General features: G+C 44.3%; 1 protein-coding gene and 2 long non-coding RNA genes across 7 annotated transcripts; 1 reads left to right on the top strand and 2 right to left on the bottom strand.

The window, feature by feature from the left end:
* Positions 1-87: 87 nt before the first annotated feature.
* Positions 88-11,850, top strand: LOC114500498 (retinol dehydrogenase 11-like). Of its 4 annotated transcripts, none has more exons than XM_028517208.2 (7): positions 141-647; positions 819-1,058; positions 1,353-1,442; positions 3,764-3,952; positions 4,430-4,536; positions 4,661-4,864; positions 11,160-11,850. In XM_028517208.2, exons 1-6 carry the CDS (start codon positions 470-472, stop codon positions 4,847-4,849), a joined length of 993 nt encoding a protein of 330 aa, XP_028373009.1. In that variant the 5' UTR covers positions 141-469; the 3' UTR covers positions 4,850-4,864; positions 11,160-11,850. The 4 variants fall into 4 exon arrangements, with proteins under 4 accessions (XP_035884062.1, XP_035884061.1, XP_028373009.1 ...); XM_036028167.1 differs by lacking the exon at positions 11,160-11,850 and adding an exon at positions 6,089-6,349; XM_036028169.1 differs by lacking the exon at positions 3,764-3,952 and having other exon boundaries at positions 88-647.
* On the bottom strand, positions 8,414-9,346 carry LOC118501138. Its single transcript, XR_004903742.1, has 2 exons — positions 9,268-9,346; positions 8,414-9,093 (listed from the first exon to the last, which is right to left on the bottom strand). It is a non-coding gene; the product is annotated as an uncharacterized LOC118501138 (long non-coding RNA).
* On the bottom strand, positions 9,545-18,261 carry LOC118501137. Of its 2 annotated transcripts, XR_004903741.1 has the most exons (5): positions 18,189-18,261; positions 13,287-13,375; positions 13,037-13,160; positions 12,454-12,612; positions 9,545-9,943 (listed from the first exon to the last, which is right to left on the bottom strand). It is a non-coding gene; the product is annotated as an uncharacterized LOC118501137 (long non-coding RNA). The 2 variants fall into 2 exon arrangements; XR_004903740.1 differs by lacking the exon at positions 9,545-9,943 and having other exon boundaries at positions 11,970-12,612.
* Positions 18,262-21,693: the final 3,432 nt, after the last annotated feature.

Below are 21,693 nucleotides of genomic sequence, written 5' to 3'. Positions count from 1 at the left end.
AGCCCTGTCTGGCAAAGGAGCAGGTATAGAGCTGCAAGTGGGGCTGCCTTGGTCGGGAGAACTTTGTCTCCTCTTGGTGGCGGAGAAAGGGGTGACCCTGCTGAGATACAGAGTGATTCAAGGCACCAGGAATTTGATTCCCTGCTTCCCTAGTCCCTGGGGCTCTGTCAGTTCACTTTAGAGTGCAAATCCAAGTTTGGTTTGGGGACAGATTTGAGCCCTTGCAGAGTTTAGCGGAAGTCCTGAGGGTTTGTTGATTTTTGACTAGGTGGGTGAGGCAATCCAGTGCCCAGGGCACACTGTAAGGAGGAACTCATTCCTGGGCTCAGATGGGTTGCTTGAACAAATGTGAGAGTGCCTCCTTAAAACATTTTGTGACTTGGGTTCCACCCCAACCTGATTGGTAGCACTCACTCAGCTTTGACTTCTTCACTCTCTTCTACTCTGGGTGGCAGGCCAGTAATCTGCTATGTTGCTGTGGTCTCTAGTCAGCACCCATGTCTGGGGCCCTGGCTCTGTCCTCCTCATTCTGGTCTTCCTGCTTAGACTAAGTGTGAGACTCTGGTATAAGTGTCATCTTTGGGACCTCCAGCATTGCTGCACAGACCTGACGGGGAAGACAGCAGTGGTGACTGGGGCCACCAGTGGTGAGTGCTCCTCCCACCCTGTTACCTCACTAGGGGCTTCAGCCCCCCAACAGCATTAACAGGGAGGGCAGAGGAAGAAGCAATACATACAAGTCAGCACCTCTGGCCCCTTGCCCCATTGCCCTCTAGTCACTTCCCGGACTAGCCTACTCGCAGGCTGTTCTTCTACAGGCATAGGGAAGGCTGTGTCCCAGGAGCTGGCCCGCCGTGGGGCCCGTGTGATCCTTGCCTGTCGGAACCGTGAGCGCGGACAGTGGGCCCTGGCTGAGATCCAAGCAGCCTCAAAGGATGCCTGCCTTCTGCTTGGAGAGGTGGACCTGAGCTCCATGGCCTCCATCCGGAGCTTTGCCCAGTGGCTCCTGCAGGAATGTCCTGAAATACATCTATTGGTTAACAATGCTGCAGTCTGTGGTATGTGCCTTCATTTGCTTCTCCTAAACACATTTCAGGAGACTGGCCTCTAGGTCAGAGACCTCAAAACAGGCATCCCCAAAGGCTAACCCATGCATCCTGCTGAAACACTGATAATTCATACACAACCCTAAAGAGCCTGCCTCAAGTTATAGCCTCAAATGTCTCTGCCCCATATTTGCACATATATGCTCCTATAGCGTTTCTACTGATCCCCAATATATCCCCCCAGACTTTTTCTCCCTCAGAGCAGTCCCTCCATCGTCCACTTCTGGTGTTTTCATCTCCTCCCAGGACTCCCCAAGAAACTAACCCCAGAGGGCCTTGATCTCACCTTTGCTACCAATTATGTTGGGCCCTTTCTGCTCACAAACCTACTGCAAGGTAAGGAAGCATGCCTACCTTCTGTGCTGGTCCTGCTTCTCCATTCCCCTGGCATTTTCTTGGCCACTTTCTTCCCCTTGGCTCCCAGCTGCTTGCTGCACATAACAGGGGAACCACCTGACAGTCAGGATTAGGATTCTGGTTATGGAATCAGCCCAAAATACAACCAGCAAGGGGATATAAGATCCCACTGCTCCTTCTCATAGCTCTGGGTTCCAGTGACCCCAGTAGAGTCAGTCATCTCAACCAAGGTGTCCTGAGGTTGGCACTAGGCCACTAGGAGTAGAGACACCAAGACACTCAGGAACCACCAGAGATAGTAGTTAAAAATACCACAGCCTTGGGCACGTCCTTGTGCCCTTCTTGGGCCCAAGACCTTTGACTTTCTGAGTCATAATCCTTTCTGATTAAGGAGGTTTGGGTTCTTCCTGGGGAGGAGGGGGAAAATGGATAGCCAGCAAAATTTCCCTAACATATTTTCCTGTATTGTGTATTAGCCCCTTTAAAAGAAAACCAATTTTTTAGTCAGGTAATACATATCTAAAATACAAAATTGAAAGTGTACAAAAGGATACAGAGAAAAAATTATCCTCTGCTCCCTGAAAGTCAGCTATCCATTCCCCACCTGAGAGGGATCTACTGTTGTCAGGGCCTCTTGTACCCTTCCGTGGCTGACTACGTCAGTCCCAGCGGGACAGTGAACAGAGAGCAATGCGAAACTCTGCACCTGTGAGTGTGAGTGTGTTTTTCCTCTTCCCAAAACCATCACGTGTTTGCACCTTGCTCAGTATTAGTGTTTTTTCTTTTTTCTTTTCTATAAAAAGAATTTATTTGAGCAAAAGTTGCTCTAGCCTGGGATACAAATATTCAGTAGCACCCTAAATTGTGTTCCTAAGTATTTCTTGCTTAAAATCCTTTGAAGGTACTCTATCCTTTATAGCGGGGGTTCCCCACCTCCCGGCTGTGGACCGTTACTGGTCTGGGTCTGTTAGGAACTCGGGCCCACAAGCAGGAGGTGAGCCTGAATGTAATGTGCTTGAATCACCCCGAAACCCAGCCTCTAGGCCAGTCCATGAAAAAGTTGTCTTTCACAAAACCGGTCCCTGGTGCCAAAACACTGGGGATCGCTGCTTTATAGGATAAACTCTAAGCCCCTTCTCTTCACTTACAAGACTGAGAACCTTAACTTTTGCTCTTCCTTAACCCATACCCTTGTTTCCAGCCAGAGACAATCTGTAGCTCTTGGACCACACTCTATCCCTCACGCACTCCACCCGCCCCCCGCCCCGCCCCCGGCTGTGTTTTTGCACATGCGATTCCCTTTATCCGGAATATCCTTTCCCATCCGCTTAGTCTGGCTAACTTTAGTTCATCTGTCACGACTCAGCACAGATACAGCCTGTGCTGTAGATCCCACACTGACAGCAGCTCCAGCTCCCCAGCAACTCCCAATTTACAGGGCTGTCGTAAGCCTCTGTCAGCCTCCAACTAGGCTGCGAGTCCCTTTGGTTTTTTATATCATTGTGTCGGCAAGTTTAGGGTCCGTTGTCTTTTTTTTAGGAATAATTTTCTCTCTAGCAAATTTTGGCTAAATACCACCTATTCAAATTGTGTTACTTGTGATTCTTCATTTCGATGTGCATTTTGCAAACAATACTGTAACCTCAGGTGACAACTACTGTTTTTCATAATTTATATAATCAACTTTTTATATAGTTAGGTACTCATTTTTTAAAAAAGATTTAACTTGTCCTATTGATTATTTTATTTTTGTTCCTTTGGGAGATAGTTTAAAAAAAAAACACTCCCAAGTATCTCTGCATATTTTTTTCCCCAAACCTAGCATTCGTACGTCCTTAGCACGCATCTTGGTGCCTGCCACGCATCTTGGTGCCTGCTGCAATCCAGGGGCCTGCTGAACACGTGTGAAATGAGTAAGTGAATGAACGTGTGAATATGTGACAGACGGCTCTGGTAGTGCTTCCAGTCTCTCCTTTCTCCCCTTGTTGTCAGTGAGGTCAAACACAAACAAGGAACAATTAAATTAGCTCCAGCTAGCAAGTGGAAGAAAAGCTAGATGAAACTTCAAATACTAAAATAAAGGAGGGAGGAGAGCACTAGGACGCAGCTAATGAAAATGAACTCTCCATTCCATTTACTTCTCCTGTGTGGAGCTCGGGTGCCTGGGTAGGGCGTCCTCCCCCTCCCCCTCCCCTGAAAACCCTAGATGGTCCCTGCTGTCCTGCAGAAGCAGGCTGGGAGTGGGCGTGGGAGTTTACTCCAGGACTTGGACTCAAGGAGCGTGGTCCTCTCTCTCCCAGGGGCACTACAACGGGCAGGGTCAGCCCGGGTGGTAAATGTGTCTTCCTTTATGCACACATCTGGATACATTGATGAGGAACATCTGACAGGGGCTGGCAGACCTTTGACCTTCAACCAGAACTATTACTGCAGCAAACTGCTTTTGACCTCATTCACTGGGGAGCTTGCCAGGAGACTTCAAGGGACAGGTAACTGCCTCTGACACCCCCTATTCCTCCACTCCCACCCTTCACACCTCTCAACATGTCCTGGCCATAAAATACTCCCAACACCCCTCAAGCCGACTGTTAATTCCTTCCATTTACATCTGTGCCCCTAATAGTCCTCTCAACCCTGTCCTCATGTCTCCTTTTCAACCTTTCCAACTCTCTTATCACCCTCAATATCCCTCTTCTCCCAGTATTTTCCAGTACTAACACCATACATCATATTGCTCCTACAGTTAACACTTTCAAATACTCGTGTCTCCTTACTGGCTTGGCTACCTCCACTCATGTAGGTTACAGGGCATTGATGTCCCTGGTGCCACCCCCAAGTCTCTGGTTACCTGTACCAACAGACCTGGTAGGACCCTTCTCTCACTGCGCATTGCAGAATTGCACTCAATCCTTTCCTCCCAGCATCCTCTCACTTCACGTGGCATTATGCTTGTCTTCCCTTCTCAGGTGTGACTGTGAACTCTGTGCACCCAGGTGTTGTATACACCAAGATCATGAACCAGTTTCCTTGGTCATACCGTTTCCTCTTCTGGCTCTCCAGCTTCTTCATTAAGGTGGGGAGGGGAGGAGCTGGTTTGGCCTGAAGAGGGTGGGGCAGGGCCCCACTTCTCAGGGTGTCCCCAGCAGGCTAAAGCCTGCCGGGCCTGACCTCCCCCACCCCCCACCGTGTTTCCACAGGATCCTCAACAAGGTGCAAACCCAATCCTCTATGTGAGTTTGGCAAAGGAACTGGATGGCATTTCTGGAAAATATTTTAGCAGCTCCTGTGTGATAACTCTTCCCCATAAAGCTGCTCAGGATCCTCATGTGGCCCAAAGCCTCTGGAATGCCTCCGTCAAACTAACACACCTAAACAAGGCGGACTGATCCTCAGTGACCCAGGTCTTAGACTTCTTATTTTAATTTTGTTTCCATCACCATTTATCCCCCCATACTCTCTTCCACTTCCACTCATTCCCTTCGCCCACTGATCACCACACCCTTGTCCATGTCCATGAGTTTTACCTTTTTTGCTCGACCCCTCAGCCCCCAGCCCCCACCTCCCAGAGCCGTCAGCCTGCTCTCCATCTATGAGTCTGTCTCTGTTTTGCTTATTAGTTCAGTTTGTTCATCAGATTTCACATATGCGTGAAATCATATGGTATTTGTCTTTCTCTGACTGGCTTATTTCACTTAGCATAATGTTCTCCTTTGAATTTATATGCTTTTGTAACCCAGTATTTTAATTATAGTATTTCATTAATCTAAAAAATCAGATATATTTGTTATTATTTTAAGTAGTTAAGATTTATGTAGCTTTACCCATATATTTAATGTTTTCTGTTCATTTTTAATTATATTTTATTGATTGTTTTTATTGATTATGGTATTAAGAGTTGTCCCAATTTTTCCCCCTTTGCCCCCCTTCACCGGCACCCCCCACTCCCTCAGGCAATCCCCCCACCATTGTTCATGTCCATGGGTCATACATAGGTTCTTTGCTACACCATTTCCTATACTGTACTGTACATCCCCATGGCTGTTCTCTAACTACCTATCTGCACTTCTTAATCCCCTCACCTCTGCATCCATTCCCCCACACCACACTCCCACTTGGCAACCATCAAAATGCTCTCAGTATCCATGATTCTGTCTCTGTTCTTCTTGTTTGCTTAGTTTGTTTTTTAGATTCAATTGTTCACATATATATTTATTGGCATTTTATTGTTCATAGTTTTGATCTTTTCTTAAATAAGTCCCTTTAACATTTCATATAATAATGCTTTGGTGATGATGAACTCCTTTAGTTTTTTCTTGTTTGGGAAGCTCTTTATCTGCCCTTTGATTTTAAATGGTATTTTTGCTGGTAGAGTAATCTTGGCTGTAGGTCCCTGTTTTTCATGACTTTGGATATTTCTTGTCAATCCCTTCTAGCCTGAAGAGTTTCTTTAAATAAAAAAAAAAGATTTTATTTATTTATTTTCAGAGAAAAGGGAAGGGAGGGAGAAAGAGGGAGAGAAACATCAATGTGTGGTTGCCTCTCATATGCCCCCCACCTGGGACCTGGCCCACAACCCCTGCATGTGCCCTGACTGGGAATCAAACCCATGACCCTTTGGTTTGCAGGTTGGCACTCAATCCACTGAGCCACACCAGCTGGGGTATGGAGCCATTTTAAAAGAGAGCCAGAGCTGCAATCCCAGAGGAACTGTTTGCCCATCTCATGCCTCAGACCTTTGGAATATTAAACAGGGCAAAATAACCTTTGACCTCTGCTTAAAGCAACATTGTGTACCAAAGGACTGTTGGCAAAGAAAGCAGATATTGTGACTACTGGACTGATGTTTATTTACCACATTGAAAATTAAAAACACTGTTTAGAATTAATATCACTATGTTAGCTTGTCTGAAGCAATAGAAATGCCTTCCTTTTACTGATTTAATTGTTCCCCTTCCCTTTCTCATAAATACTCCTTGCCTTGTCTCTTGATTGGAACACTATCTGGGCTTCTGCCTGAATCAGTGCTTCCCAAATAAATGCTTGTTGTCTCTCACTTTGAAAGGCTTTTTATTTTAGCCCTGGCCAGTGTGGCTCATTTAGTTGGAGCATCCTCTCGAAACCAAAAGTTTGTGGGTTCAGTTTTTGGTCAGGGCACATACTGAGGTTGTGGGTTCCATCTCCCATCCCCAGTCTGGGTCTGGTTGCATACAATCTCTGGTCTGGGCGTGTAGGGGAGGCAACCGATCAATTCTTCTCTCCCATTTGAAGTTTCTTTCTCTCCCTTTCTCTCTCTCTAAAGCAATGAAAAAATGTCTTGGGTGAGGATAAAAAAGAATTAGAAAGGCTTTTTATTTTAGGATAATAGCTATAACTAATCTTTTGTTTGGGCCATCGAATGACTTTATATTATAATTATATTTTTATTACTATATGTTATAATTGGTTATTTTTCCAATCTACCTAGTCAGTTTTTATAATTGTTTGTTCCTTCATTATATTAAAATTTGTTTTTTTAAAGATTTTATTTATTTATTTTTAGAGAGAGGGGAAGGGAGGGAAAAAGAGAGGGAGAGAAACATCAATGTGTGGGTGCCTCTTGCATGCCCCCTACTGGGGACCTGGCCTGCAACTCAGGCATGTGCCCTGACCCAGAACCAAACAGGCAGCCTTTCGGTTCACAGGCCAGTGTTCAATCCACTGAACCACACCAACCCGGGCGAAGCACTTTTTTGAAGTTTACTCTCTGGGGGTGTTGCTCTTTGATTATCCTGCCTTTAAGTGTGTAGGGGATAGTTTTTCAACCCAGCTCTCTCTGCTCAATCCCAGACTTTGTTTTCTGTCCCTCCTTATGGCCCTTTAAACACAGGTTCCAGGCCACCAGGGGTTAGTTTAGCAAACACAGGCTCCAGTGATCATCTGTGCCTTAGGAATCATAATGTCACATTATCTCCAATGTCTGAGGAATTCCTCCAGTTTCCTGCCAGTTCAATCGAGGAACACAAATAGGTACATGCACGGGCATGTGCCTGCGTTAAACGCCGCATCCAGCATTTGTAGTTGCACTATATCAGGCGGACTTTCTGTGATATTTAGTTGTCTGAATTTCCAAAAATGAAAGCATCCAATTTTTCCTTCCTCCTTCCTTCTCTCCCTTCCTCTTTCTTCCTTCCTTTTGCATTTGGATAACCAATTGTCCCAGGGCCATTTGTTGAATAGTGTATCTTTCCTGTACTGATCAATATATAAATTTTGTCATATAGCAAATCTTCATGTGTATGTGTGTGTTTTAGGTATATACTCTTTCCTGTTCTAGTGGTCTTTTTTTCCTATTCCAACATCAATACCACATTGCCTGAGTTACTATGACTTTAAAGTAAGCACCACCACCCTCACAATTGTGTCTCTTTTCTTCAGGGGTTTCTTGGCTTTTTTTGGCCTTTTGCTCATCTCTAGAAATATATTAATTTGTTGTTATGCTCCTAGAATATCCTGATAGGCTATTGATGGGAATTATTTCAAATATATAGATTAATTTAGGATAACTACTTTATGATTGAAATCTGCTTGTTCATGAAAGGGCTAGATCTCCCATTTATTTAGGCTATGGTTAATGTCTCCAAATACAATTTTATAAGTTTAGATTGTGCACATGCTTTCTTGCGTGTATTACTAGGTGCATCAGCTTTATTTAAAAATTATATTATCTAACTTTTATTGTTGGTTATAGAAAGTCAATTGATTTTTTTATTGATTTTATATCTAGCCAGCTTGCTAAATTTTAAAAAAGTAATCCTAATAATTTTCGGATTCTTTTGATATCTTTATATATAAGACATTGTATAATCTGTGCAAAAGGACAGTTCAATTTTTTCCTTTCTAATCTTTATGCCTTTTATATTTTTCTCACCTTATTGTATCAGTTATGTCCTAAAATACAATGTTCATTAGAATCAGAGATATTGGACATCTTTTTATTTCTGATTTTAGAGAATCTAATGAGGACTTGTATTCTTTTCAAGGGCCTGTATTTGTTTTAACAAAAATGTCTCTATGTAAATATGGTTTTTCCCATGATTTTCACAACAGGACATAAGTGGTTTTAAGTCCCCAAAGCAAGAATAACATTTTATGGTTATTCTGGCTTACCCACATTGTGGACTCTTATTACACAATCTTCAGGGTCCCCAAGGGGCCATCCTCACATTGTCCCCACCTCCACCCCAGAAAGAAATGGGAAACAGCACATCTGTTGCTCCCTGGGTCACCTCGTCTCTCCGCGCTCTCCCAGTGTGTGGTGACAAAGTCAGGCAGTGAAGAACACACATTAGATTATTTCCTGAAGCCAGACCCTCTAATAAAAGTAGGACAAAGCAGGGGGAAGAAGGGTTGAAATTCTATCTCTAGACTGTTCAATACAACAGCCACTGGCCAATGTGGCTACTGAGTACTTGAAATGTAGCTAATGTGACTGAGGAACTGAACTTTAAATTTCACTTAATTTTAATTAAGTTTAAAAATGTATAATCAATCCAGTTATTGGAAAACTTCTAAATATATTTGAAACAAATTACATACTTGAACTTATTTTTCAACTGTAAGTTTTATTAAATCTAAACCAGACCAAATATTTCTTTTTTTTTTTAAAGATTTTATTTACTTATTTTTAGAGAAGGAAGGGAGGGAGAAGAGAGAGAAACATCAATGTGCGGTTGCTGGGGGGTCATGGCCCGCAATCCAGGCATGTACCCTGGCTGGGAATTGAACCTGGGACACTTTGGTTCCCAGCCCACGCTCAATCCCAGACCAAATATTTCTAATGAAAATTTGCCATCTGAATATAGAGGTGCTGCAAGTGCAAAATACACACTGGATTTCAGAGACTTTGCCCCCAAAAAGAATGTAAAATATCTTGTCAATATTTTTATATTTGTTATATGTTGAAATAATATTTTGGATATCTTGTTAAAATTAATATCACTTATTTTTAAGAACATGGTTGCTAAAAATAAGATTATAAGCATGACTGGCTTATATAAAATTTAATTTTAATAATTTTCTCCAAAAATGTTTTTAAAATGTATTAGCCTACACCTCAGTTAAAGACAATTTCAAAATTTACATTTTTATTCCCATTGGAGAGTGCTGATATAGCTCAGCTAAATGCTTCTCTCCCCCACACCTGTTCCCCACCCCGCCACCGTACCTGGCTTTGACACCTTTGATTTGCTCTTTGCCTTTATCCAAGTCCCCTCCAAGTCCCTCAGCCTGAGCACCACCTCCTTCCTCTGGGAAACAGCATTCCTCTCTTTCAGGGCAGGTTTTTCCTCTTGGTTCTTTCCAACGTTCTGGAAGGGTTCCATCCAGACGAGCAGATGCTCTCTGTTCCGCATCACAGTTTGGGAGATGGGCTCCAGGCATGCACACTGGAGTCCTGGAGTCCTGTTCAGGCTCCCCCATCAGAGGGAGCCTCAGGTTGGCACCTATGAAAAGACACATAGGGCAAAGAAAATATTAATTTCCCTTGAAGACTACCAGCTGATCCAATGTAAAAGAAACAATGTGTTCCCTATTAGCACATCTTGCCCTTTAAACTCATTGGAACCCGCATTCATGATGCTGAGAAGCACTTGGGTCTTTCCTGTTCTCCCACCCCCATTCCACCTGAGGCCTGGCTGCTTCACATGAAAACTCAGCACATCTGTTAAGGTCATTAAAAAGTCACTCAGAAGAACGGCTCCAGCTCAAACTTTTTAAAAATACACTTAAAAAAATGTCAAGGTAGATCAATATGTACTAATATGAATAACCTCCAAGATACATTGTCCAGTGGACAGAACAACAGGTGCAGGAAGCTTATATAGAAGCTATGTTTGCATCTAAGTTGCTTAAGTTTTCAGAGACTGACCCTGGAACAACAAACAAAAAACTGGCATTAAAAGTTGCTTTAGGTAGGCTCTGACTGGGTTAGCTAGGTCAATTAGCTAGAGCATTGTCCTGATGGGCCAAGGTTGCAGGTTTAATCTCTAGTTGGGGCACATACAAGAAGCAACCAATGAATGCATAAATAAGTGGAACAACAAATCAATGTTTCTCTAAAAAAATCAATAAAAAGTAAAAGTTGCTTTGGATAGTAATCTTGGGGATGGGATGAGTGGGCTATGTATTTACGTTTAAAAATATGTGCATATATACAATGGCCAAAAGGTAGAAACAACCCAAATGTACACTGATGGGTGAATAAAAAAACTAAATGTGGTACATACATTAAATGTAATATTATTCAGCCTTAAAAAGGAAGGAAATGCTGACACCTGCCACAACATGAATGACACTTAAAGACATAAGATCGACACAAAAGGACAAATATTGTGATTCTACTTACACCAGGTATTTAGAATAGTCGAATTCACAGAGACAGAAAGCAGAATGCTTATTACCAAGGTCTAGGGTAAGGGGAGGAAAGTGAGCTAGTGTTTAATGGTACAGAGTTTCAGTATGAAAAGATAAAGTGTTGGAGATGGGTAGTGGTTGCAGGATAATGTAAATGTGCTTAATGAGACTGAATTGTACACTTAAAAATGGTTAAAATGGTAAACTATTCATGTTATCTATGGTTTTCTACGATAAAACTATGTGTATGCAGTGCATTTCACAGCCTTTAAATTTATTTTTCATACTATTTCTCTTTAATTGAAGGTGATGGAGGCCATTTCTACTAAAATTATAGATGCAATTATTATTTGACCCAGTGTATCCTACAGATATACTTGCTCACACATGGAATGTCATATGTACAAGGTGATTCACTGCTGCACTGTTTGCACAACAAAAGGCTGAAAACAAAGTATCCCACTAGAACAGGCTGGTTAATAAATTAAGTATATTCATGCAATAGGGTACTATGCAGTTGATAAGAGGAAAGAGGAAGAGCTCTATTTGCTGATCTAGAAAGATCTCCAGGATACATTGTTAAGTACAGAAACTAAGGTGCAAGTGTATATAGTATGCTACATTTTGCATAAGAAATTGGAGGAATAAGATGATATATTATTCATATTTGTTTGCATTTGCATAAACCATTGAGAGGATAAGCAAGAAGTTAATAACAAAGGTTACCTGCAGTGGGCAAGGGGGAGAAAGTAGACGGGAACAAGGAGATAAAAGGAGGTTTCCCAGTGCATTCTTTTTATATTGTTGTGTTTTATGGATTATGCAAATACATTAAATATTCAGAATAATTAGAAATATTTAGAAGATGAAATGGTAAAAAAAAGCAGTAGTAGTGTAAAGTTTGCCCAATTCATCCTTTACCATTTGCCCCCCACCTCCACCTGCCATCAAGTGTATGGACTTTTCAGGTTGTTTTTAATCTGGGATTAACGGAGATTAAAAAAAATTACAATAGTCATATTTCAAGTTCTGTACATAGATTCACTTAATCTTCCTACCAACCTCTTAAAATAAATATTATCATTAACATTTTCATTAAACAAATGAGAAAACAGTCACGGAGAGGTTAAGCAACCAACCCAGCCCAGATCTCACATAGCCAGGAAACTGCAGTTGAATCTATGGTCTGTGGAATCCTGGCTCTCCCAATATCCTTATACAAATATCTTTGAATATTTGCTCTAGCATATCTTTTTTTTCTTTGTATACATTATTGAAAATGGGTGCATTGGGTGAAAGGGTTTGTACTTTTTAATGTTTTCTCTTTTTAAATAAAAAAATTCCAAAATGACATTATGTAAATTTGTATTCTTTTACGTTTGCATCTTAAGGGCGTGAGAATGCCTATATCCCCATATGGTTGACAACATTGGGTAGCACCAAAATTTAATTTTTCCTCAAGCTGACTGAGGAGATACGTAGTAATCGAGATTATCACGAATTTTGTTACTACTGAGCTTTTACCCCTCAAAAACTCAGCGACTCTGAACCAACTTGCCTGCTGCAAATGAGACCTCTACCTTTCCGCGCGCTCTCCTACCCAACGGCAGAGGGCGCTGGCCTCGAAGAGCCTCACTCCTGTGGTCCTAATCGGCTTCCCAGGCACAGCGCGCACGCGCATATTTCACTCCAGGTGTCCAGCTTTATGCCTGATAGATGCCTCCTGGGCCGCGCTCAGTGCACAGTTTTAAAACCAGACCTGTTTTCGGGGGAAAAGTAGCGTATTCCCTGGACCCAGAGCGCCTCTGGGGCTTAGGGGTGGGAGGGTGTGGGGTGGGCCTAGAAGGGTTGGACGAAGCGGCGCGTCGGGCAGCTCATACGGGCGGGGCGGGGCGGGACCCGCAAGGTCTTGGGCGTCGCTGGCCGGTGGGGCCAGACTCGGGCGCGAAGTCCCTGACCGGACAGGTATGGAGGCAGCGACCCTGGCAGCCGTCTCATCGCCCCCGCCCCCCACCCCGCGCGTGCTCATGCTCATGAGGTTCCCGGCGGGGCACTGGGGGCTCGGTGCTGGTCTGGGGGTAGCATGGAGCCCGGTGTGCTGGACAGGGAACGTCAGGGTGGGCCGCAGCGGGGGTGGTCGTCAGTCTGGGTCTGGACTGGTCCCACCCAAAAGAGCGCTCAACCTGGCGGTGTTCTCCAGGGATCACAGTGATTGAGCCTCCAAATTTCTCCGGGACTGCAAAGGTCGCCCCTTCTTTCCTGGGCGCGTCCGAGGCACCCCTGAACCCATTCCGAGCCACAGGTTTCCTTGTGGACACATGGTTGAGAAGTTTGTGTCAAACAAAAATAACAGAAAAGGTAGAGGACTCAAGCATGGAGGCATGGATATGGGTTTGGTGTGTCCGTGTTTCCTGCTGCTGGGGTCCACCCTACCTGGCAGGGTGACCCTTGAGCAGTGATCTTGCGCATTCCTTTTGTCTTTAGGCAGAACCAGAGCTAAATTACACAGATGAGGAACCTCGCTGTATTTAAAGAAGCAGTGATTTAGAAACTTAACTCATTTATTGCAGTTAGGAGAGCAGCAAGCCCAATATTGACCATTTACTAATCTAGTGGGCTTGTTACTGAGAGTCCAGCCATGAGACTGACATTCTTTACTTGGTGTACTGCCGAAGCCTGAGCCATCGGAATGTTAATACATTTTTTAAAAGGCATTTTATGCTCAGATATGTTTAGAAACTTAATGGTTAAAGTTTTCTCCACTGCTGAGTATTTCAGAGCCATTAATATGGTAATGGCATTACCAGGAGTCTCCCACTGGAAGTGTAGTGTGGAGAGTTTTCCAGATTTGAGCTAGAAATACTGTTTTCCTTGGGTGCTGCCCTGTTTTACATCTGATAGAGCCTCGGAAGTGCAGTTCCAGAATAAGAAACTCGAGGCTTGGGAAGGGCCGTGTAGGTCAGTGTTTTTTGAATTTGAGTGGTGCATGCAACCTGGGGGTCTTGTTAAAATACTGATTCTGGTTGGTTGTACATTGACTTCTAACAAGTTCTGGGGTGATGCTGCTGCTGCTGCTGGTACGTGGACCACACTTTGAGTAGCAAGTGTATAGATCACTGGATTGAAAATCAGAAAAGATGTTCTGCTTCTTGCTTTCCAGAACAATCTAAAACATTGTGATTCTAGTTCAGTTATCCATGTGATAGTTGAAGTCCATCTAAAATATTCTTGCCCAGTGGCCCGTTTGAACATTCCTAATAATGGAAAATTTACTGCATATGTGGAATCCCCTTTTATCTTTGGATAGTTCAATAAGGAAGTTTTGTTGCTGAAATACATCTCTGCAACCTCCATGCTGTGGTCCTAGGTTATCTCTTAGAATTGTGTAGAAAAAAAGTGTTATCTCTCTTAAAAAGGTGACTTCTAAAGCATTAGATGACAGCTGTGCCTACCAAGTTTTCTACACATGAAATTGCCTTTAATTCTCCATGATGTTGTTTCAATCTTTTATTTTCTATTAGTCCTACTTGGAGTGTAGTGGGGTTTTAGCTGGATGCTGAAGGATGGATCGTGGCTTGCAAGACTAGAGAAAGCATCCTAGGCAGCTGACAGTAGTGTGGAGATGACAGTGCATAAGTCAGATCCAGGACTGTTTGGCTCAAGTAAGAGATGGTCTGTTAGTGAAAGGTTTTGGGCAAGTGAGATAAATGGGCAAAGCAGATATTTTAGGGTGTATAGTTTCCTTACTGTGGTGTATAATGTGGTTGGAAATGGGGAAGGAGAGAGGCAGGGAGCCAAATATGCTTCATGTGTTAGTAATAGAGGATTAGCTTGCTGATAATAGTAATGCCTTATATTGAGGTATAATATTTTGCAGATTACAGAATCTTCACGGGTATAATTTCCTTTGACTTAATAATCCTGGGAGGTAGACAGAGCAGCTGTTATCATGTGTTAAAGAGGAGGCACCAAAGACGAAAAATGATTTGTTGTAACTCTCAAAGCTATTAAATGGCAGACCAAAGTGATGACAGTAGTAATGGAGGAAAAAGGAAGGCCACAGGAAGCAATACTAAGGGACAATTGATAAGTTTGGCCTGATCAACATGGGGGTACAAGGGAGAAGAAGTTGTTAGGGAGGAGTCAAAATAGTTGGGAGAATCACTGTACCATTGACAACTGCCACTATAGGTTTTGCTGTGCCATCTTTATCATTGCTAGTGGCTTCCTGGAGTTATGATTTGGGAGAGGCTGTAGTAAAGGATTCCCAGGCTGCTTAGCCTCTCTCTAGATACTGGGTGGTACTGTGGGGACTTGGGTTATCTGTCCCCATACCAGGGAAATGAGACTGGGTCCTTAGTGTCCCATGGGGAAGTAAGCGCTGAGTAGTTGACTGGTTAAAATGTATTAGGGCTTGCCATCTTGCAGACACTAAATTTGACTTTCTGTCATTTTATTTTGAAGTTTAGGGTTGTATCAGTTGCACTTGGCCAATGGACAGATTTGATGTCCAGTCTGACTTCCCCAAGGTCCTACATATCCCCCCGGGGGCGGGGGGGCGTTCATTGAAGCAGAGACTGGACCCTTGTCACACCCAGAGCCTCACGAGAGTTGTTTTCCCAGAAGACCTGAACTTTCTTTAGAGCCTAGAGGTCTCTCTGTGGTCCTTTTACTCTGGAAGCATGTGAGATTGAGAGTTAGTGTCACTGCCTGATTCTGTAGGACCTGGGGCTGTCTCTGCCTTGTTGGTTTTTTATGTTCCTATCCGGAGAGGGAAGAGCTACCTCTGCTGGAGTGTGTGTGTGCATGACTCCAGCATACACTGAGCGTGTACTGGTAACTTCCTCCGTAGTGGTGGTCTTCAAGGGTGGAGCTACTCCATGGGAAGTTGTCAGAGCAAACATGTATCCCTAGAGCCTGGTGTTGGTTCAGGCTTCTATTCAGCATTGAGTGCCTTCCTTGTCCAGTGCTCAGGAGTCTGAGGTGAGTAAGAAATCTCTGTTCTGGAGGAATTCACGATGGAGTAAGGGAAACACTATTGTAAGTAAAATGTGGTATCGTAGGAGATATGTCCAAAATGCTATGTGATGGCAGAGGAGAGACTGACTAGCTCTGCATGGAGGTGTCAGGGGGAATCCCCAGGAAAGAGATGAGAACTGAGCTGAGCCTTGAAGCTGAGGAGAGAAAATAGCCCTGTTGACAGTGGCAACATGTTCAGAGGCATAAGGGGGAGGGTATGGTGAATCCAAGGGGCTAGAATATAAGAGAACTTTGGGATTAGAGGAGAGATGATCGATGGACTAGATTCATAACAAAGCCAGGTTTAATGGCTGGCAGTCTGTGCTCAAAGATTCAATTTGTGGGCAGGGGAACCAGTGGAGGGTGATGAGATTGTATTTGGGAAGCAAACTGTGGCCTAGCATGGTCTAAGGCCAAACTAAGGATAGCTCAGGGGGGATGGGAAGGGAGGGGGTGAATCTGAGGGACTGGAGACAGAATTAACCTGACATAGTGAGTAATTGGCTGTTGGGAACAGTAGAGAGGGAGTTGCTGAGGATGAGTCGCTTTCTTGTTTTGGGTGGATGGTGGTGCCAGTAGTAAAGAAAATGTGGCGGGGGTGGGGGGGGGACAAGTGTCTCTTGGGTTATGTTTGAACTTGGGGGCCTCTGTGCACTTAGCAGACAGGCAGAAATGTGGATCTGAGGTTCAGAGGAGTCAGCCTATGGGCAGTAGGTTGTGAGTGGTGGTCGGTTGCTGTGGGAATAATTAGTCCAGCCATGCTTATGGGGGCTGAAGGTGACGGGAGGTGAGAAGGATTGGTACACAAAGTGAGAGAGAATGTTGTCCAGGAAGCTAGGAGAGGAAAAGTTCCAGGACTTAGGACCAGCAGCCTCAGATGCCACAGGGAGATCAATTAGGATGAGCTTGGAAAATGTACCTTGAGAGTCAGGCAGTTAGTTAGGAGGTTGTAGCCGCCAGGGACTCTTACTGTTTTAGTGTGAGCGGCTTCAGTGGAGTGGTAGGGCCAGGAGCTGGGTAGACTGAGGGATGCATGTGAAGTGAGGTTAGGGAGGGTATACTTGCTGAATGGTTTGGCGGGGGAGGAAGAAAAAGAGATGGTGGCAGCTTGCCGAGAAGGGTAACAGAGACTAGAAGCAGTTTTCTTCTGCAAGAGTAGAAGAGTCTTGTGTATAGGTTACATGATGGTGTGTAAGAGCCAGTTAGGGAGGGTGTGATTGAAGGCACAGGGAAGTGCATGTTAAATCAGGTTCTCAGAGAAGGTGGAGGGGTTGGCCCTGAAAAGAAGGGTTCATCATTTCCTTTGAAGAGGAATGACAGAAGAAAGGAAAGAATGTAAGGAGAAAGAGGCAATGACTACTGCAGATAGATCTAAATTTGCAAAGGAATTCTTATCTCATAGCTCAGTTTCTTTCTCTACGAGGTTATGTGCTTGTGAGAGTGACAGTGTGGGTATGGGCTCAGGACTGCAGTAGGGATTTGGAAGTTGTATGGGAAACTTGAAACAGCTGTCCAGAGGAAAGGGAGAGACAGCAGACTTGGGGTGCTCTCTGACCTACACTGTAGTCCTCTCCTCCCTATTCCTGATGATAATAATGGCTGCCGTTTATTGAGTGCTGCGTAGCGGGCACTCTGCTACGTGCTCTTCAGGCATTCTTAATGTGATTTTTCCCACGGCCCTGTTAGAAAAGGCACTGTTATTTTCCTCTGTTTTCACAGAAGAGGAAATTGAGGCATGTAGGGTAACTTAGGCTCAGTTGTAGTTTTATGTTTGATGAATCTCTTTTGCAGAAATGGCATTGCTTCCCTTGAGGCATCAGAGAAGGCAGAAATTTAATTTCAACTCCTAATATGTGGATCTCAAGGGGCTGGAGTCCAGGGCTGCTAACGAGGTGGTCTGACCACGCCAGTCTGTGGCGTGATCGTTGGCCTGAGGCAGCAGGCTGGTTGAGGTCAGTGTTGCTGCTGGCTTTTCACAACTGTGGAGGGGCTTCTGAAGCCCTTGAGTGATAGCCTCAGCATCCTGACTAGACAGACCAGTGACTAATAGTGTAAGGTACTGTAGGCTGAGACTGTCACTTGAGGTAGTGAATAAGAAAAATGATTTTGTCTCTGTCGGCCAGAAAAAGAGTTTTTTTCTGCCATTATAAGGCTAGAAATACCTATAAACTTACACAATAGCATAGATTATTAACACTACACCTTGTGTGTTTTCTCTGCTGGTGTGGTAGTTAGAATTGCAGGTAAGGCACACACCTGACTTGAGTGAAAGGGGAAAATGGTGGGATGGCATGGATAGAGGAGAAATGGACTTACCTTTCTCTGTTGCAGCCACTGGAGCAATCATTTCCCTGTCCTTCCTCTTGAGGTTGCCATGGATACGCCTTTGCGCGGTGACTTGAGATTGATTTCCATTATGATCAGATGATGACGTGCATTTAAAAGAGAAAGGACAGAATGCTCTGTTTCTGGGGAGTGGCCAGGGAGCTGCCTAAAAGGCAGAGCCCAGCACAGCCCAGGTGGCTATGGCTTTGTTGGCTGCTTGGCTTTTGCTGAAGTTGTGAAATGGTGCATCTCTCTTTTTAGAGCGCAGGCTCAGGGTTCTCTGTCTGCAGGGTCCTAGTGCCAGGGCTTACTTGCTAGTTGATTCATGGGGAGGAACCAGCAGGAACTTCAAACTGGTTGTTATGTGGGACCCCTGCTAGCACTGGGAGGGTTGCAGTTCCTGAGTACAGCCCTGCACTCCAGTGCCTCTTGCCTTCCTGCAAAAGGTCTCTTTATTGAGGATGAGTGTGGCAGGTTGTGTAGCTTTCCTTGCTGGACCTTGGAGGTCTGGACCCATTTGGAGGTTGGCCTGGCAGTCACTGGGTATTCCTGGAGTGGGGGGATACTTTGTGGGGAGGTAGACCTATATGCAGATTGGGAGTGGGCTGCAGACATTTGTGGGGATAATGATCTAGAGAGGTAAAGAAAGTCCATTTAGGGGCAAGGCCCTCTCTGTATGAGATCTGTAAAGCAGAAACAGGAGTAGGACCTAGGAACAAAAGACTCTGTATGTGTCTCCTTCCTGGGTTCCTGTGTGTGTCTGGAATCCGGCCTTCCAAACTTTCCAGCCCCACACCCCCTCAGCCTCCATCCCCACTCAGTGAGCACACCCTGTGCTTTTCTGAGGGACTTCATCCACACTTACCCCTTCCTACTAGTCCTTTCAGAGATGTACAACTTTAGTCTTTAGAAGATCTGGTTCTTGTTAATTACCATTGTATTTCATTTTATCTCTTTAGCCAAACTAGTCATGCCCAGTGCCTAATGTGTAGTTCAGTTCAAGTGTGTGGACCCCACTGTCAGACTGCCTAGATTTCAGAAACAGCTCCTTTATGAGTGGGATCAGGGAAAGCAAACAGTTGGGTTAGCTCAGGTCAAGGTTAGGTGAGGTGAGACAAGAAGAGGTTAAGGGCTCAAAGGATGCTAGGGGTGCCAGTAAAAAAGCAAGGTAGGCAGTGGTACAGGCAGGGTGCCCAAGAGGCTTTTCCTACCTCACTTTTCCTCCTGAATCCCCAATATGAAAGGAAATCTACCTGTTTTCCTTTTGTATTCGTAAATGTTCTGCAAGACCATAATAACCTATTTATCAGACAGATTTTTTTCTTCCTCTCTTCCATTTTCCTAGACATTTTAGTATCTAATATCATTGGGGGAGGAAAATGGATTAGAAAATCCAGGAGTATCTGCCCTTCTCCCTGGCTGAGGAGTAACCTCGGACCTGTCCTCTGTGACATGAGGTGGGGCCCAGAGGTGCTGTGGAAGGATTATGTACCTGTCAGAGTGGCCCCTGCCATTTCTCCTGCCATGAGACTCAGAGTGAGCTGTTTGACTTCTGAGCCTCAAGTCCATAACCTGTGGATTGGGATAAAGGGAATCTCTTTTGTCTGCATGACAGGCACAGTTTGGAAGGAAATAGTGAAACGTGTGTTAGTATACCCAGGTAAATTATGCCCCAGAGGATGCCCTAAGAACAAGACTTTCTCCTAACATGGTCAGTTTCCCTTCCATCCCCCTACCCAGTTCTTTTATTTTAAAATTTTTATAATTGAAATTTTCCACTCCCTACCCGAATGCTGTTAATGTTTTCAATCAATATTCTTCTATTACTCATGCTTGAAACTCCCATTTATTCATTCATCACTTATTTGTGCATTCATTTATTCATGCGGCATTTGAGTTGCTGCTGTGTGCAAGTCATCATTGATGCACCCTCTCAATAATAGTGAAGATGATGCTACAGTTCCTTGGGCACATATTCTGTGCCAAGCACTGTGCTAAATGCTTTGCTCTAATCTTATTGAATCCTCACAACACCCCTGTGGGGCAGGCATTATTTCCCCTTTTTCTCAGATGAGGTAACCTGGGCTCTGAGTTAAATATCTTGACCAGAATCGTACAGGTGAAGGAGTAGGAGAACCAAAGCTGAACCCAGGTGTGTCTGTCTCCGGAGCCCGTGCAAGCCCGCTGCCTCTCTCCGCATGTCTGATCTGTCTATGGGCTTTCCCAGGACTTACTGGAACTGCCTCTAAATGGGCCCTTTTCCTTTTCTCTCTCTCTCTTAGGAGCCTGGTTCAGGCCCTCTTTACCCCTTGCTCATTATTTCAGCAGACCTCTTGCTGTTACCCCATTTTTAAAAAAAGATTTTACTTGTTTTAGAAGGAAGAGGGAGGGAGGAAGTGAGGGAGAGAAACATTGATCATTTGCCTCTCGCGCATGCCCCGAATGGGGACTGAATCCGAAACCTAGGCATGTGCCCTGCAACCCAGGCATGTGCCATGACCAGGAATTGAACAGGCAGCGTTTCACTCTGTGGAAGTACGCCCAACCAGCTGAGCCACACCAGTCAGGGCATGTTATCCCCATTTTACCAAGTTGCTCCGGTCTCCACTCCATCCTGCTTGGCATCGGTTTGATCTTCCTAAAGCAGTTTCCATTACGCTAGTCTCCTGCTCAGGAAGAGGCTGGCTTCCTGGTGTTACTGGGTCAAGTCCATCTATCTCTATGTGATGTTAAACTCCTTCACTAGCCACACTTACTGTCTAATATATCTCAATATTAATGTGTTTATTTAGTCAATGAGTATTTGACTCCATGAGCTAAGGGTGATGGGATCGTAAGGAGGAAAAGTTGTGGGCTCTGCTTTGCAAGGCTTGTCGTTTAATAGGAAAGCTCATCTTGAATTCCTCACTTCTGTCCGGCTAGTGTTCTTTGATATGCCCGAGTGAAGCGAAACTGTTTCCGTCTCTGCTCATACTGTGTTCATAACATGAAGTGTTTGTAGGTCTTTCCACATATCAAACCCCCCCCCAACAACCCTCAAGTACGAGGCAGAGTCAGGCACCCTTTTCTTTCTAGCTCCTCTTTCTCCTGTCTGTGATCCTAATATTTATTGTCTAGATATTTTATTTGAAGACTTATATACCATCTCTGGTTATGACAGGTGGTTCTTCACACTTCTACAACTTCTAGACTTTTTACAAAGCACTTTTATGTGCTTTATCTAATTCAAGCCTCATAACATTAGTGTAGATAATTATTCCAATGTTATAGGAGAAGAAAACAGCCTCCAAGAAGCTAGGTGACTGCATATACCTGTGTGGCCAGTGAGTTGTGAGGTTGCTCTTAGAGCTGAGTCCTTTTGACTCTCTGAAGGCAGCTTGATGTAGAGGAAGAGCATGGCCTCAGAAGCCTGGTGACATGTGTGATGGCAGTGAGGATGTGCAGAGGGTTCAGTCCAGGCTGTGGTCCAGTTTTGGGTCCACTCCTCACCTTCTGT

The sequence above is a fragment of the Phyllostomus discolor genome, chromosome 6, assembly GCF_004126475.2.
Source record: "Phyllostomus discolor isolate MPI-MPIP mPhyDis1 chromosome 6, mPhyDis1.pri.v3, whole genome shotgun sequence".
In the NCBI taxonomy this organism is placed as follows: Eukaryota; Metazoa; Chordata; class Mammalia; order Chiroptera; family Phyllostomidae; genus Phyllostomus; species Phyllostomus discolor.
The sequence above is the reverse complement of the archived record's forward strand: the minus strand, read 5'-3'. Positions and strand labels throughout refer to the sequence as shown.

What these genes read in the sequence shown, in the direction of transcription:
- LOC114500498 (XM_028517208.2), top strand. Translation starts at nt 470, where the DNA reads ATGTTGCTGTGGTCTCTAGTCAGCACCCATGTCTGGGGCCCTGGCTCT. An exon ending in TAACAATGCTGCAGTCTGTG is followed by an intron (nt 1,059 to 1,352) that starts GTATGTGCCTTC and finishes ATCTCCTCCCAG; the next exon opens with GACTCCCCAAGAAACTAACC. An exon ending in CAGGAGACTTCAAGGGACAG is followed by an intron (nt 3,953 to 4,429) that starts GTAACTGCCTCT and finishes TTCCCTTCTCAG; the next exon opens with GTGTGACTGTGAACTCTGTG.